Source organism: Cygnus atratus, chromosome 3, assembly GCF_013377495.2.
Source record: "Cygnus atratus isolate AKBS03 ecotype Queensland, Australia chromosome 3, CAtr_DNAZoo_HiC_assembly, whole genome shotgun sequence".
In the NCBI taxonomy this organism is placed as follows: Eukaryota; Metazoa; Chordata; class Aves; order Anseriformes; family Anatidae; genus Cygnus; species Cygnus atratus.
In genome coordinates, this window is record NC_066364.1 from 79,857,110 (window position 1) to 79,873,332 (window position 16,223).

Here is a 16,223-nt window from a genome sequence, read left to right on the forward strand (position 1 = left end):
GTCAAGTCAAGCTGTTAATTATATTTACTGCCATTAGAAGGAGATGAAAAGATTGAGAGATCATTTAGCTTGATTTTGTCAATAAACAAAGTAAATGTGATCTTGCTGCACATATCTCCATTGATGAGTCCCCTAACAACTACTAAATCTGCCAGGTGTTTTCAGTCAAGTCTGACAAATAGCACAGGCCCCAAAGTGTTTCAGTTCCTACGTGTTTCATGGAACCAGACTGGATAGCAAAGGGACTCCTTGTTGGTGCTTGCACTGAAAGACACGGCAGTGTAGGCTTCCTTGTACTATCAGGCACCAGAAAACCTCCAGCAGCAACTGCTAGAGTAAGAGAGCTCCACAAAAAGCTGGGCTTTGTATCTTCTGCTAAACATGCAGCTATTCTCTTATTAAAAAAAAAAAACAATTAATGGAATTAAGTAGGGCAGTCAGAAGTTATTAAGAATATTCTAAACTAAGCCACTTCACAAAATAAGACTAAAAAGGTCCCAACACAACAAACCCACATATTCCAGGTGTTATCTCTGCCTATTCATATAACTTTGCAACCATATCCCTGTTTTTAAATGCCTTTCTCTTCTGTGCTGCTTTGTAAAAGGTCCAAACAAACACGGAGGAAGGAATTAACTGAATATAAAGAAGGTTTGTATTCACAGAGTGCTGACACATGCAGAAAAAGAACAAACCAAAGAGCAAAAGCAGCTCTCCCCCCAACTCTAATCTTCTTCACTTGAAGTAATCTGCAATAGCTCATCTGCATTACAGGTTCCTGTGCAAGCAGGGCTACATGACCTCACTGCAGGACCTACTTTATACCACAGCTAAAAATCAACAAGATGTGCACCCCGGTTGCTGCAGGAGCACAGTGCTCTTTGACACAGACAAGCCTTTAGACAAGCTTTTAAGCAAGCTTTACAGAAAACCTCTGTAGGCAGAAGATTTTTTTTTTATTTTTTTTTTACATCAACAGCATTCCCTTAAGGAAATAGAACAGCGGGGTCCTTCAAAGTTGCAAAGCAGCAGTAGTAATACTGGCTGGATGATGGTGCTCTAAACAACATTAATGATATAGCACTTGCACACTTCCAGACAAATCTGGGAACAATGTGCCAAGCATCAGAAGTGTAGATGCAAAAGGAACAAAGCAAATCCTTTTCGCAACACCTAAACCAATGTGCATCTTCTGGAAGCACAGCACCTTTATCTTTGAAAAGTAAATTAGCAATCTTTGGTGACATGGAACAAAAGCCTGCTCCCAGAGAAAGCTGCTTGCCCCCTTCTGGTGTTCTAGTCAGTGGGCAATTTAGAAAAGAACGGGTAAAGACCTTCCTTCAGTCACAAGCCTCGCTGCCCAGCTCTGGCAGGCAGAACCTGGACTCTTTGGCCTTTGCTTCAATGCCAAAATGCATTAAAAAATACAGCTCCAATGTTGTTCATCAGTAGTTTGCAATGCATCAGGCAGAATAACTGCAAGTTGAAAAAAATCCCAAGTCAGTTGCCAAATACTGGATTTTTGTCAACTATTTCAGGCCCATCAAAGGTGAGGGACTTGTTTCTGTTTGGGATGGTCCATCCCTGCAGAACAACGTTCTAGTTAAGATCTTATAGATCAAGGCTGGGGAACAACTTGCATTTTAGGCAGAACTGCACAGCTACTGCCACTGCCAAACGTGACGTGTTGCCAGCAGGTTTCAGTTTCCAAGGCCATCACACTAATTAGTCTTAGCATGCCTACAAAAGATGAAATACCTTAATGACCAAGCAATGTACAAACTGTATATTGGCAGACAGGGTCATAACAGATCTCAAGAACACCTTAAGAAAGTATCACTTTTTGGCAGAAATTCTCCTTGTGGAGCAAAGTATTATTCATAGCCTCAGGGGTTGTTTCTACATTTTGTTGTCTTAGTACTGAAAAGCCAAAACCAGGTTAAGCTCTCCCTCCTCTCTCACGTACGCAGGTTAGTCCATGCAGGACACAGCCCTAATTCTGCAAGGTAAATCACTAAATGCCAGCCTGACCAACCCCGTATGCGGTTCCATTAGGCCAGTGCTGGAGAAAGTATGTGCTGAACCACAGGACAACAGATGGCACACAAGCAGTTTCCAGAAAATGGCGTTTCTTAATCTGTTCCATAATTATTCAGACTGACTCTTAACATAACCAAAACGGTCAAGTTTTAGCTGCCACACACCCTCAGAAATATAACAGGAATTATGTTTGAAAGGGCATTACCCTCAGCAGAGAAGTAGCACATTATATTGAGTGTGTGGGGCTTTTTATTAGGTACACTAACTGAAGCCCTACAATTCATAATTTCCTACTCAGTACGACTCACACCATCAATTAAAACCTACAATTAGCAATGAAGCAATAAATCCACATGGAGTGCGAAAAGCAGGTCTGTCTGTTCTTTCTCAAGTTTCTGAGGTCATTTTATAATTAGCTTTTATCTAAGATTTTTACAAAAATTAACTAAAGCTTCCTACCCACGAACTTCCTTTGGATAGCACCTGTTTGTAACCAGTTAGACTTCAATTAAACCTAAAAGCATGTTCTTGCACAAGTCTTGCTCAGAAGTGTGAATTACAGTCCCATTAACTGATAAATAAAAAGAGAGCAAAGAGCCACTGAAGTCAGGACACCAAGGCAACGGTCAGTGCCTTTGGTCTCAGAACCGATCCTATTTATTTTCCCAGTTAACGATCACGGCGTACACGAAGTCTACTGTCTTCTGTGACACCAAGGTGAAAGTCATCATGAACACAGAGGAAGTCTGAACACCACACAGGGAGAGATAGATGGATGACTCCAAGGGCCAAAGCATGCAGGCAGACCACAGGCCTTTCAGATGGGGCAGTCAGGAAAAGGGTTTTATTAAAGGAGTCACTTCCAGGAGGAGGAGAAGCAGTAGAAGGAATGAGCAGAGACTGGAATACGAATTATTTTCTATAGATCAGATGACTTTAGATGTAAACAACAAGAATTCACTGTTACGACGACTAGAAACAGAAAGCCTATTTTACCAGTAGAAATTATAAGTACCTGGCTTGTCCAGCTTAGGAAAACAAAGACTTAAAACAGATACCTTTGCTCTCTGTGGTTGCATGATAGACGTGTAGTTAAAGGAGGAGAAAGACCCTTGCAGCTGAAAGGCTTAAGCACAGAAGGGCATAAACCAATTACAAGCAAGTTTAGGCCAGAAATGAGGAAACATTTCTAAGTAGGACCATAAGCTTCTGGAACAGCCCCTTCCAAAGAACACTAGAATCCGAGTGAACAAATAAAAAGCAACTTCGACACTTCACTAAATAAATATAGGCTGCCTAGCTGCCATTTTAAGGCAAAGATCGAGAGTTGCTTATTAGAAAGGGTGAGCTGAATTGACAATTTTGATGTCTATTCCAATCTTGTGTTAATAAGTTGAACGTGTCGAGGTAAATAATCATTAAACGGGTTGTCAGCTTCTTAATAGCAATTTCCATTCTGTGCATGTGTGCAATAATTATTGAGAGTGGAATTATACTTCTTAAAAAAAAAAAAAAGATGTACTATTGCTTTTGACCTATGCTGGTAGCTGTTTTTGCAACTGTTGAGACACAGGCAAATGACATACGAGGTGTACACAAATAATGCATTTTTATGCCACAGCTACTGTGAAACACTGTCCTGTGATCAAATTGAATTCTTATTCATACCAGTGACTGCAGGCAGTATGTAATAAAGAACAACTGCAGTAGGAAAAAAGAAAAAGAAAGATCAAGAAAGTCAATAATGAAACATGCCTGGCTTTATCAGGTAATTCCCAATCTTCTTAAATAGTCTCAAATTCAAGAAGTATTTTAATAAATAGGGACATCTCACTCTTGTATACTAATTTATTAATGTTCCTAAAACACTCTGATTAATAAAAAATAGAGTACAGAAGACATCAGACATAAAAGAGGTCCCTTAGCTCATCCTCCTTTCCTCTGCCAAGGCAGCCATACCTGCAGCTTGTACACTTCGCAGTATTTTGTGAGGACTCTGGGCAGACTCTTCCTTAAATTATAATGCGAAGATCGAGTCTATGGAGAGACAGCTCACGTATCATCTTGAGCATTTTCCTATGGATGATTAAAGTTCTATTTTTATACAAAGCATCAGTTTTTCTCTCCTCGGTGTCAATACGTTGCTCAGTAGGCTACAACTCAATAACCCTTGCACAACCAAAATGTACGCTTACTTTTACTCTATTAAAAATGTACTTTAAAAAAAAATAATAATCTAGTTGTCATTATTGAGTGCAACATAGTTTCAGTGTAACAACCAAAAACTCCAATAACAAGTGCAGGTAACAGTGAATCCCTGAGGAGTAAAGCTTCTTCCCTCCTTCCCCAACTGAGAAACTTCTGGATTTTCTTATAAATCTCAGCAGAAAATGTCATTGTGAGACTCGGTGTTGCCAATTCCAACTCCAGACCAACGCACCAAAGTTACAAAGGCGGCACCACGGAGGAAGGACAAGAGGGCAATCCACACAATCCAAAGGCACTCGCTCGGGGCTCAGAACAACTCCGGCTCTTATGATCCGAGTGCCACGCCACTCATCTGCTAGATGGCCACAACACAGAGCGACACCTGCGCTGCCCCGCAGCCCTTGGGCTCCCCAAATCCCCCGGCCTTGCTCCTTTGCTGATCACCACTGGAAACCAGCAGACAGGCTCCTGCTTGCTCGCAGCTGCTTGCTCTGTGCAGGGAGCAGAAGGGGCCCTGGTGCGTGGCTTTGTTACTGAACGGGCTACCAGGTCCCTGCGCAGAGCCCTAAGCAGATCTCAAAAAAAAGAAAAAAAAAAAAAAAAAAGAGAGAACCCAATATTCCCCCATCGGGTTCCAGACACCCTGTAAAAAGAGCATCCCGGTGTTCCCAGACGGCATCCCCGGGTGTCTGACCAAAGTTTCTCTCCCAGCTCGTTTCCAACACTTGCGCGGATTGGCGGCCTGAAGCCCAGCAGCCGCGCCACACAGCGCCCAGCCCCGGCCCTCGGGGCTCTGGTCCCGCTGGGGTCGGACCGCGCCCGCCGTGGGGCTGGGGTCCCCCCCGCCGCTCCCCCTTTGAGAGCAGCCCAATTTCAGCCCCCGGGCGCCCCGCTCGCTGCCTCCCCCCCCCCCCCCCCCCGCGGAGCCCGTTAACCGGCCGCCGCCCCGTCCCCTCGCCGCCCCTTCCCTACCTGCCGCCTGCCTCCCGGGGCCGCCGGGGCAGCCGAGCAGCAGCCAGAGGTGCAGCGCGACCCCGACCGCACAGGGGCACAGCAGCACCAGCCAGTTTCGCATTGGCCGCCGCCGCCGCCTCCTCCTCCGCCGCCGGCCCCTTCCCCTCCGCGCCGGCCTCCCCCGGCGCCGCCGGGGCTCCGGGCAGGCTCGGCCGAGCGCGGCTCCTCCCTACTCGGCCGGGCAGGGCCGGGCCGGGCCGGGCCGGGCGGCGCTGCCCCGCGGCCGCCGGGAGCTGCAGTCCCGCCCCGGCCCCAGCGGGCGGCGGCGGCGCGGGCGGCGGCGGCGGCCGCCTACAGCCCCCACAATGCCGCGGGGCGGCCCCGGGAGGCTGAGGGGAGCGGGGCCGGGGCCGCCGCGCACGGCGGGGCTGCTCCGCCGGGGAGGCGCCGGGGGAGGTCCCCTCAGCGCCCCGCTCCTCGCTGCGGCTCCGAGTGCGGCACCGGGACGCAAAACGAGCGGCGATGCGAGATAGTTGTGTAACGCCGCCGAGGAGGGGCAGTCTGAGGGTGCTTGGACCTTTCCAGGCTGATCCCGTCCTGTCACCGTCCGCTGGGCACCCTCACGCTCCCCTGCCGGCCCCCGCGGCCATCCCAGCGTGGACACCCTCTGCTTCTGGGGAGGAGAGAGTGTGGGGATGGTCACTGCAGATGTACCAAGCTCCCAGAGTGATTGACTCCGTTTTAGCTCAGCATCTGGTCATCCCTTGGTGGCAGCTTGGTCCTGCCATGCTGTTGATTGCATGGCCAAGCAGCCTCGAGGTCCTGCAGGACGGTCACAGCTCTGAAAATGACTTCTGGCTGTGCTTGGACCATAAGAGGCTCAGCAGAGGCTTAAAGCTCTTCATGATTTTCATTCCTGCACCCAGCATAGCTCAGAAAAACTAGGAAAACAACCTTCCCGGTTATTTTTTGTTTGTGCGACACAGTTATCTGCAGCATGTCCCTCTCAAGAAGTTATGCCGTAATAACAAAATAGCTTTCCAGAACAATCCTTTAATAATCCAGTAACGGCAAGAGAGTGCTTCACTTTGGCGAAGAACTGCATCGACATTACAGCACTCAAGCACAGTTGCGCTTCTGAGTGGAATATTTTATTCCAGCAAGGAATATGTTAGTTGGCTAAAGTCTCCTGGGAGATTTTAGACAATCAAGGTGTCATTACTGCAACAGGACGATGGCCAAGAAGTGATAGTAACATTCATATTCCTGAGAAAGTGTGTTAGGAGATGTTAACAGTCCAAGATCAGTCTTGCCTCTTACCTTCAACCACCACTTTCTGAAGTTGGGTAGCTGGACTGAACAGCCAAGAGGGTAACCATCTGCAGAACATCACTCTGGTTAAATAGATTTCGATAATATGAGATGAAGGAGAACACAAGTTTATTGGCGCTTTAAGAAAGTATTTGTCTCTCTGGCCCTTTTGAACACAAATAGCAAAGACAAATGCTTCCTTGTCCTTGTGCAGAGTGAATCTACCTGAAAAAGTGATGTGGATAAATAAGCTTCTCAGAAGTTAAAGCATAAACTGGAAGTTATTGTGTAACAGCTGAAAGGCTTAAATTAACGCTTGCTGATGGTATTCTATCAGAAACACATAATCTAGTAATAGAACTGTATGAAGTATAATTAAAAGAAAGGATTGAGTTTTTAGGAAAAGAAGACTAATTCTGTTTTTGAAAATCCTCAAGCTGTGGAAATGATTGGAAAATGCTTAAAGTCCTTTTGCACAGCTTAATTAAAATTCATTCTTCAACTGGAGTGAGATATTGGAAGGAAAATCAATGACTTCAACCAACATATATTGGGTTTAAACTGAAAAAAAAATAATAAAAGGTGTTGGAAATAACATCAGCTTTATTTTGTTTGCATACATGAGCGTGTTTAATATGCATTTGAGTGTATATTTGTCAGGAAATAATAGTACTAGGAAAAGTATATTACACAAATATGCCATTTGGTATTAATCACTATTTACACTTCACTTGCCTTTCAGCAGGGTCAGCTGCAGAAATAAAAACCGGTGCAACTGCTAATACTCCTATACCTTTGCCTGTTTTCCTTGTACTTAATGTTAGGTGCCCTCACATCAGTTCACTCCAGACCAGGCGAACTGATGTGGAGCTAATTTATAAACCTGTCCAGGAGTGATACTTACCTGCAGACAAAACAGAGGACTCAATTCCTTAATACCTTGCTTTATATACAAGAATATACCAACAATGTGTCATTTACTCAAAATATACCACTTTCATTCTGTGCCTTCTGGGCAGACTTACTCTTCTAATGTTACAGACTCAGGTTGTCCCTCTGGCACACAAAGGCATAATGTGTTGGGCACAAGAGCTGGAGAGTGGAGACAGAAATTTCTTTCATGAATACTGGAGCCAAAGTTATGTAGCAGAGTTAGCCAGTCTGTAGCATTCAGTTTTTTAATGATTGTGGTCCTAATTATTGCCCTGAGCAGGCAATAATTCTCCTAACCTAAGCAGATTCACCGTGTGTATTGAGGAATTATAAATCTTTTTCTTTCCTTCCTTAGGATCTCTAAAATAAACAGATTTTGCTTATTTTCCCAGATGGAAGAGATGTTTCCCTGCCTCCCCTTTCACTTTCTGATCAGGATAAAGTACAGATGCAGGCAAGTCCTTAGACTCCTCAGCTTGTGCTATTAATGCAGTCAGTATCTTTGGGGTCTCCTGAGGACAGACAAAGGAACTCCTGTGACAACTGAGCTCTGGAAAGCAGGCTGTCTTTCTGCAGGGCCTGCCAGCTCATATAATTAGCAGCAGCAAAGAAAAGTCAACAGTATGTGACCAGGCAACTCTAAGTACCATGATGGACAGGTATGAAAAGCGACATGATTAGAAAGCTTTGGACAGCACACAGTGTGCAACTGATGTGGTATCAGGCCTGTACTTATTTGTACACTGGATAGAAGCAAGAATCTAACAGGGTTTTGCCCAGGGCTATTTTCATTAATAGTCTCCTAAGGGAGACTTACTAGACACTTAAAAAAAATCCAGATACGTTTCTGACTACTGATTCTACTCTCTGTGCTCCTTTATTAAGAGATTCAAAGAGCTAAAAAGGTAAAAAAAGTCAGGATTTCCTTTACAGAAACCATATTGACCGGACTCTTTCCATAGTGGTGGCGAAATGCTTCAGGGCCTGGTTGTAATAGAACCAAATCTTGCAATCCCTTCATGCCGGTTGGTAGTAAAGTAGCCTGTAGTTAGAATCTGTAAGAATCACCAGAACTTGAGCAGTGTGAGGTGTCATGAGTTGCACTGTTTTTGTTTTGTTGTTTTTTTAATTGAGGCTGCCCAGTGATTCCCAATTGAAGAATGAACTTTCTTGAAGCTATTCCACACTGTAGCTGTTTGGTTTGAAGGTTGGGGTGACAATGACCTGTTTCACACTGAAGTGTTTGGTAAGTTTCAGCTAAAATAATTTAATAATTTCTAAAAAATTAAGGATGTTACCTAAGAACATCAAAAAAAAAAAAGTACTCATTTCCTATGAAATTATTTGTCTATTATTTTGCTTGCCCCCTTTTTTAGTGGTTAGCATCCTTGTGTCCATTTATAGCAGTCCCTTTAAGCTTTGCTGATTTATGTCAGCAGAACAGTGTTGTAACTTGCTCTTCTTTCCTGATGTTTTCTATGCAGAACTTTTAACCATTTTGGCAAATGGATCTGATTTGTGGCAGGAGCCACAGTTTAGACCGACTTCTCCGAGGTCCAAGAATATTCTGTAGGGTCTTCCTTTCACTGGCATTGCAAGAACCTGGCAACCAAAAGAGCTCTCACATTATATTCAAAGATGTTCCAGCTACCCTCATCTCACTTTACTTTATGGAAAGGTGCAGCTTTACATTTCATTTCCTCTCACAAAGTAGTCTCATGAGCATCCTAGCGGATGACCAAGTCACCATGCGTTATTATAGAGAGGGATAAATTAGAATATCCTTGTCATCTTTTGGAAAGAGGCTGGTCAGTTTGATTTTGTTTATCGGGCCCAGCCTAACCTGCACAAGAATTCATAACTACCATACAGAATTGTCTCACAGGACATCACAGTTCTCCAAACTTATCAATACAGCAATGATAATTTTTGCATTCTTAGTTGACTCCTTGTCATGATCATGACAATCAAAAATAGAAATGGACTCAAAACTGCCTATATGATAGCAGTTAAATATTGACAGGCACATCTCAGAGAGCAAACAGGAATGTCTTGTAGAAATTTGGAACAGCCTGAAATATCCGATAATCAGGCAACAGCCAGCTGGTGGGGTCAGTTACTTCATGTGTAGCTAACAAGCAGCTATTTTTAACAAGTGGTACAAAGGCTTGAGTATATGGATATAAAAGAGAGTAAGGTTTCAGGAAGTCTTGCTGAAACTTATGACAGCAAATACACTTTTAAATCACACGGCTGGTAAAGAGGTAAGCTGTTTGGGGGATTAAAAGGCAGATGGGCCACATGCTATTAATCATTTTATTATCTATCATTGGACTGATAATATGCAGGCTATATTTCAATAAGAAAAAAAAATAAAAATAATAAAATAAAATAAAATAAAAATAATAAAATAAAATAAAATAAAAATTACATGATTGGGTGCTCTTTTCACCTTGTAATTCTTACAGTGCTATAGAATAGATACACTCTGCTGGAAAATGCGCGTGATGGCATTTGTTGCAGAAGATGTGAGGTAAATGAGGTGGGACCATGAAAGAAGTAGTGTTACAAGGCTAAAGTATCTTCATTGCTTCTCAGGAAAATTAGATTCATCATTGCTTCTGTGTCATGGCGTAAAAATCACAAAACTAAACATTGAACGTTGCTTTATTCACTCAATTTCTGGGCACTCAGCTTGCAAAAGTCACTCCAGTTTGTAGAGTCAAGGATTCAAGCTGAAGCTTGAACAAATGAGAACATTGTTTTATATGTTGAAAGAGCTAAGTACTCTGAAGAGGCAGATACTGACAATTTCACCCCTCCTGTTGAGGCCCTTGCCTCAGCTTCCCACTATAAGATAGAAATAGTTCCACCCTCTCATTCCTCCAGGACACTGTGGAGACGCTTTGTGAAGCAATCAGTCATGAGCACCACAGAGAAGCTCATCAAGGACTAGTTCTACACTGAAAGCAGAATTTGTGAGTAAATCAAGCCTGGGGCTACACAATGAATAAAGACAGCAAAATAGCATTGAATAACTGCTCATTAACTGAGCATTGCCTATACTGTGCCTTGTGGGAATTCCTGCAATGAAAATGTGTAATAGTAGTGCATACAAATGAGAGAGGCAAATGGAAGATGCATAAGCAAATTTAACTGACATTTCTTAAATGAGTGCATAACTTAGCTACTTTAATGATCTTTTAATGTATTTTTCTGTTTATTCAGATCTGTTTAAATATCCATAAATGTGTTCACATCTTGTTGCAAGTATTTTATTAGCTGGTATGGGCAGAACTGTAAAGAAATATAATAATTTGTACAGCCTTTGGATTATTGTTGAATAGATATTTCGTAGTTGATCTCTACCGCTATTTTCCAGAACCTGAAGCAAACATACCAAAACAAAACATACAGGTTTTGTTGGACTTGATGATCCTTATGGGTCCCTTCCAACTTGGGATATTCTATGATTCTATGATTCTATGTACAGTCTGACAAAGAAGAAAATGCCTCAGAGAGGCTATTATCTATGACAATCCTTATATTCTCAGAATTTTCATTTAGGATTTTTTTTTTTCATAAGAATCTTACCATCTGAAGTTTTTTCTCTTGATCTTCTATGGATATGACTAACATATTCATACATCAGTACTTCAGATACATATAATGGAAATCTGTGTGTTGTGTTCTGATGAATATGATAAAAGATTATGGTGTGCTCTCCAGGGAAACCTCTCAGATAAGAACCAGTTCAAGAACCATGGAAGTGAGCAGTCTGTGCAACAAGAATATTAAGAACAATTTTACAGCCAAAAGTCAAGTGAGCCACACTTGCCAGAGAGCTGCTGTTATGCTGTAAAGATCATTAAAGTCAATGTGATTTGAAAGGTTTTTAAAAAGTCACAATGGTTCTTTTCTATAAATATAAATTTAACAAAAAGTTTGGGTCATTCTTTCACTGAAAAAAAGAAACAACAATATTGCATCTCTTTAAAGCATGCTGTACAAAGAATAAAGGGCTGCCATATGCAGCCTAAAGTTCAAAGACACAACAGGGTATGGTACAGCGAGAGGATACGTAATGAATAGATTTTTACACCATACCTAGTACATTTTCAGTGAAATGCTGTTCTAAGTGTAAGCAGTGGCCTAAGTTCTATCCTGTCTGTATACTTACTCTGTGGCATATGAGAAAGTGTTTGGCCTAGACTCCAATAACTTGGAAAAAAAAAACACACACCCTTAAATGAATAAATAAATAAAAGCAAAGCAACAACAACCAAAGCAGTACTCAGGAGCAAAGATTAAACATGAATGAATAATAGAGCAATCAGTCACAGTTCTGCAAAGAAGAAGGAAAGCAGGATAGCTTATTGGTAGCTCACAGTACTGCGGGTCCACTTCAGTCCTAGAGCCAGGACTTACTGCAGTTTGCAGTCATGTCACCTACTAAAGGGAGAAAAGTGACAAAGATATAAGTGGTGGCACAACTGGCCACACTCAGGAAGAGACACCTGGGTAACATTTCAAATCAGAAAAATAAATACAAGAAGGGAGTACACAGCAACTCCTACTGGTACACCCAAAGATTGCCACAAGTTTTTAATTGTTTATTTTATGACCTATTTAACCAAATGGTTTATATGACTTCCATCTTTTCCTAAACTGAGAAGTCTGGAACTGAACTGTGAGGTTGAACCACATCTCAGAAGTAATATGGGTACAGGTGATACCTTACTGAATGCAGACCATGAAAACTGAAGGGCTTGCTTTCTGTTTCTGACAGTACATGTATTAATTTAAAATCCACTTTTAAGGTCATTCAAGCTGAGGCTTGGTATTTGTTTCCATTTCAGCCGACTGTTTATCACTTTATCAGTAGGTGGCAGTAATAGACGATCCTGTGCAATTTCTGCTTCATAAAAGGAGTCTGGGAAAGAAAATAGCCTATTTTAGGGTAAAGCTGCTCCTTTTGTTTGTTCACAAGTGTGAGTGGTAAAAATGCACTTGACAAACCCATACACACATCTTCCTCTAACAGACATAAAATTTCTTCCCATACCAGTTCTGGTATTTTTGGATGTGCTTAATATAATCATACTATCAAGTTAAATTAAATTAGATGCACGATATTTATTTTCAATATAATTCTCTCTAAAGATTAAATATGCAGATGCCTTTACCATTTCATATAACATTTATATACTCAATGTAATGACTTAAACTAATTATTATTACTTTTCAATACAAGAAACCTTTATTTCTTAGGAACCAGCCCTTCACCCAACTTTTCTCTAGTCTTCATGAAGAAGCACATCCAGATTCTGATGCGACCCCCAAAGGTGAGAGATAACCACAGCATTTTCTAGGATAATATGTATACAGATTTTTATCTCTATACAACAAAGAGATAGGAAAAATTATATGTTGTCCTCCCAAAGTGCATCTTTTCTTACTCCTTTGACACACGAAATTCAACTGGATAAAGAATTGCTGCATTAATGTTCCAGACTTTTATATGCACCTTTACAGACCATTGTTCCTAAAGTGTTCTTTCCTTCAGCTAGGGTTAATCATATTGTAAGTCGCTGCAACAAAATGCCATTGTACCATTAGTCCCTGACACATTCTTCGTTATGATGCCCCTCTGAACCAGTTAACCAGTTGGTAATACCTCCTGCATTTACCTTGGTGTCACTGACAGCAAAGTCTGTATTTATTTTAATCTCTATTGTGACCTAGAATAGCTTAATTTAAATTCACCTTCATTTGTTCTTCTTCCTTCATATTTTTGTAGAGCCTAGAAATTTTTTGAATTTTTGTAGAGCCTTAGAAATTCTACCTGTTAGCAGTAGCCAAGCAGCCTGCTACTAATTTAGTACATGTTATAGGGAGGAAAGAAGAGGAATTTGATATATAATAGAGAAGGAAATAATTTCAGTATTGAAAAGATGACATTTTAAATTTAATATAAACCAAGAAGGTTAATCTAAGGAATGCAAAACAGCCAGCCCCACAGATGGTATTGATACATTATAATTTACCATTAATCCTCCCTTGGGAAGTCCTATTTCATCAGAGCAGCAAACGTGCAGATAAAATGAAGAAAGGCTTGGTAACAAAATGCCAAAAAGTTCTTGAATCTGACTTGTGTTCCAAGTTTCTCATTCCACGAGATGACAGCAACAACTCTCACCGTTAACAGCGAGCATGCATTGTTTTCTGGGCCTGAAATACAAAATGACAAATCTAATGGCATATGAAATAAAACTCAGAGAGAGATGAGTACAAAACTAGGAGAGTAACAGGCCTGGTCTTGTTCTCACTCAAGTTGCTGGGAATCAAATCAGAGAGTCTGATGAAAATAAAAACTCATTGCTTCTGCCTATATTACTTCTGCCTTCTATCCTACTGTTGGACAAAGCCATATTTTAGGGGACTTTTTTTTTTCTTTTTTTGAAAACACGTTGTACTTCATGAAATAATATGAATTTATTTTTAGAAAAATGTTCAAGAACTTTTAGATATTTCTGTGTAGAGTTTGAGGTAAAATGATTGAGCTTGAAACTCAAATATCAATAGCAGATTATGTAAACCATCTCAAATGTCAAAGCAGCAAAAATATAATAATGACAAAGATATTTTATGGTTTGGAAGGGTTAGAGGAAAAGACATTCTTTAAAACGTTGATTTGTGGATCAAGTTGACATAAAAAAATGATGCCCTTTTCTTCAGAGTCAATATTTTGATGGTGTTCTAAAATAAAAACGTATATTCCTGTGTAATCCAAAGATGGTAACATTATTTTAACTGCTGATCTTCCAAGTCCCTTTTTTTCTTTTCTTTTTTTTTCATTCAAATTAGCAATTTGTCAATAGAATATATTCATACGAGGAACTAGTAAATAAGGCACAATGCCACTGGAGAAAGCTGTCCTGTTTTCCAACACAGTGTTATGCTTATACAGTTTAACTTCTTCAGGTGCGTTATAGACATCTGCTATAATAAATATGCAATTTACAGTTCTCCATGTTTTTTCTTTTTTAACATCAGAAGCATGAGAACATCTTAATAAATATATATTTTTTTAAAATTTAAACTAAGTTATGAGCTGATGAAAGACACCACAAACATAGGAAGCCAGATATTAAAAATATAAAAGGTTCAATATGGTCACAACTACTTCAAGAAAAGTTTTGGAGAAAAGCCTGAAGTCCAAACCCATCAGTCACCTCGTCTGAGTTAACACTGGATTTTTGCAAATACAGCTCTTAAAATGAGTGATGCTCAAAGCTAGTGTGAAATGTTTCAATCTGAAGACCTCAGATGCTAATTGGAAACAAAAAGCACGCTATTTGCAGCACTGTAATAAGCTGTGGCAATTTTATTATTTTCGATGGGAATGTTAATGATGAGCCACAAATGCAAGTTCTTACAAAGCCTCTGAGAATAACGCTGCGTGCCCTATATTCCCCTCCCTTGCTGTTCCAGTTAAAACCATACATGCGGAAGGACAAATGAAAATGTTGCCATGGTGATCAGCGCAGCTACCAAATCATTTACCGTGTAGGAAGGATTCCCTAAAGAACCTTATTAAGCATTTTGTTACTCCATTTTAACAAATGTTTTCAGAAAGCCATTTTTATTTCACTGTCAAGGAAATAGCTACTCCGTCAGCTAAAGTCTATTTCCCTACCCTCCAAGATAAAGCCAAGCACGCCATGTGTCGGGAAATATTCTTGTTACAAGTTAGGAATAGGAATCTTAAACTGAGAAGTTTTAAATGGGAATCCGGATACTACCTAAATAAAACAAGACCTGGTCATGACATTTGAATGTTTGTTTTCAAAATAGGCATTGAAGCATTTCTGTGCCTATTACACTACTGATATCTTCAGTTGGCAAATTAAAAAACAAACCTTTACATGAAAGAAATCATGAAACTCTATTAGTTACAAGGAATATATTCTTCTACAATATTACTCTAATGTGATAAAAAGTTGTTTTTTTACAATAATATTACGTTATATAAATCAACATGCAGATTTTGTGTTAGCAGAGCTCGTAAATGAGCTAGCCTGCAGCAGAGCCCCAGTCCAAATCCATCTGTCTTGCGTGGCCAGAGGGGTAGCTGGATGCAGGCGGTCAGGTCATGTTATCCGAGTTGGTTGGCAAAGAAAACTAAACGTGTCCAATGAAGCCATCTTGTATTTCTGCTGCACATAACAGTACAATGAACACTGACGGAAACTGTTAAAAACACGTTCAAAGGTAAGAATATGCACTTTGAGCTAATTACAAAAAGCTTCATTTAACAAACTGCCATTTTTAGCATCTAAATTTGGCATTGAGGTATCCCAAGACCCTCAATTCCTCAGCTAGTTTTTGCCTTGCAGGTACTTAAGGCACTCAAGGCATCCAAGTTTCTGCACACGAGGTGTGCTACGTTACGGATGGCTGTTCAGAGCCTCAGTTCATTCAGAGTAATGGAAATTTCTGACAAAATTCTCCTCCCACTTAACTTTTGAGGCTGACTTCACACACGTGTTTTCACAGAGTGAAATTTCCATTGTATTGACATACCATACATATGAAGTAGAGAACTGAGGGACCTCTCCTAATATATCAGACCACAGAGAAGCTTTCAATTCATTTTTGAAGAGAATTAAATAAATAAATAAGAAGTAAATAATGTAACAGTAGTTTCCATCAGATGCCTTGATTGATATTAATTGTACTTAATAAATACTGATCATTCATACTCCGTATCTCAT

At 40.7% G+C, this 16,223-nt stretch overlaps 1 protein-coding gene across 2 annotated transcripts in view; it reads right to left on the reverse strand.

Moving 5' to 3' along the window:
- B3GALNT2 (beta-1,3-N-acetylgalactosaminyltransferase 2) overlaps window positions 1-5,435 on the reverse strand; it is a 30,464-nt gene extending 25,029 nt beyond the window's left edge. For both annotated transcript variants that reach the window (XM_035556621.2, XM_035556604.2), the window contains exon 1: window positions 5,221-5,435. In XM_035556621.2, coding sequence (XP_035412514.1) covers window positions 5,221-5,323 — 103 coding nt within the window. In that variant the 5' untranslated portion in view covers window positions 5,324-5,435. The remainder of the gene's footprint in view (window positions 1-5,220) is intronic.
- Between the last annotated feature and the right edge of the window lie 10,788 nt (window positions 5,436-16,223).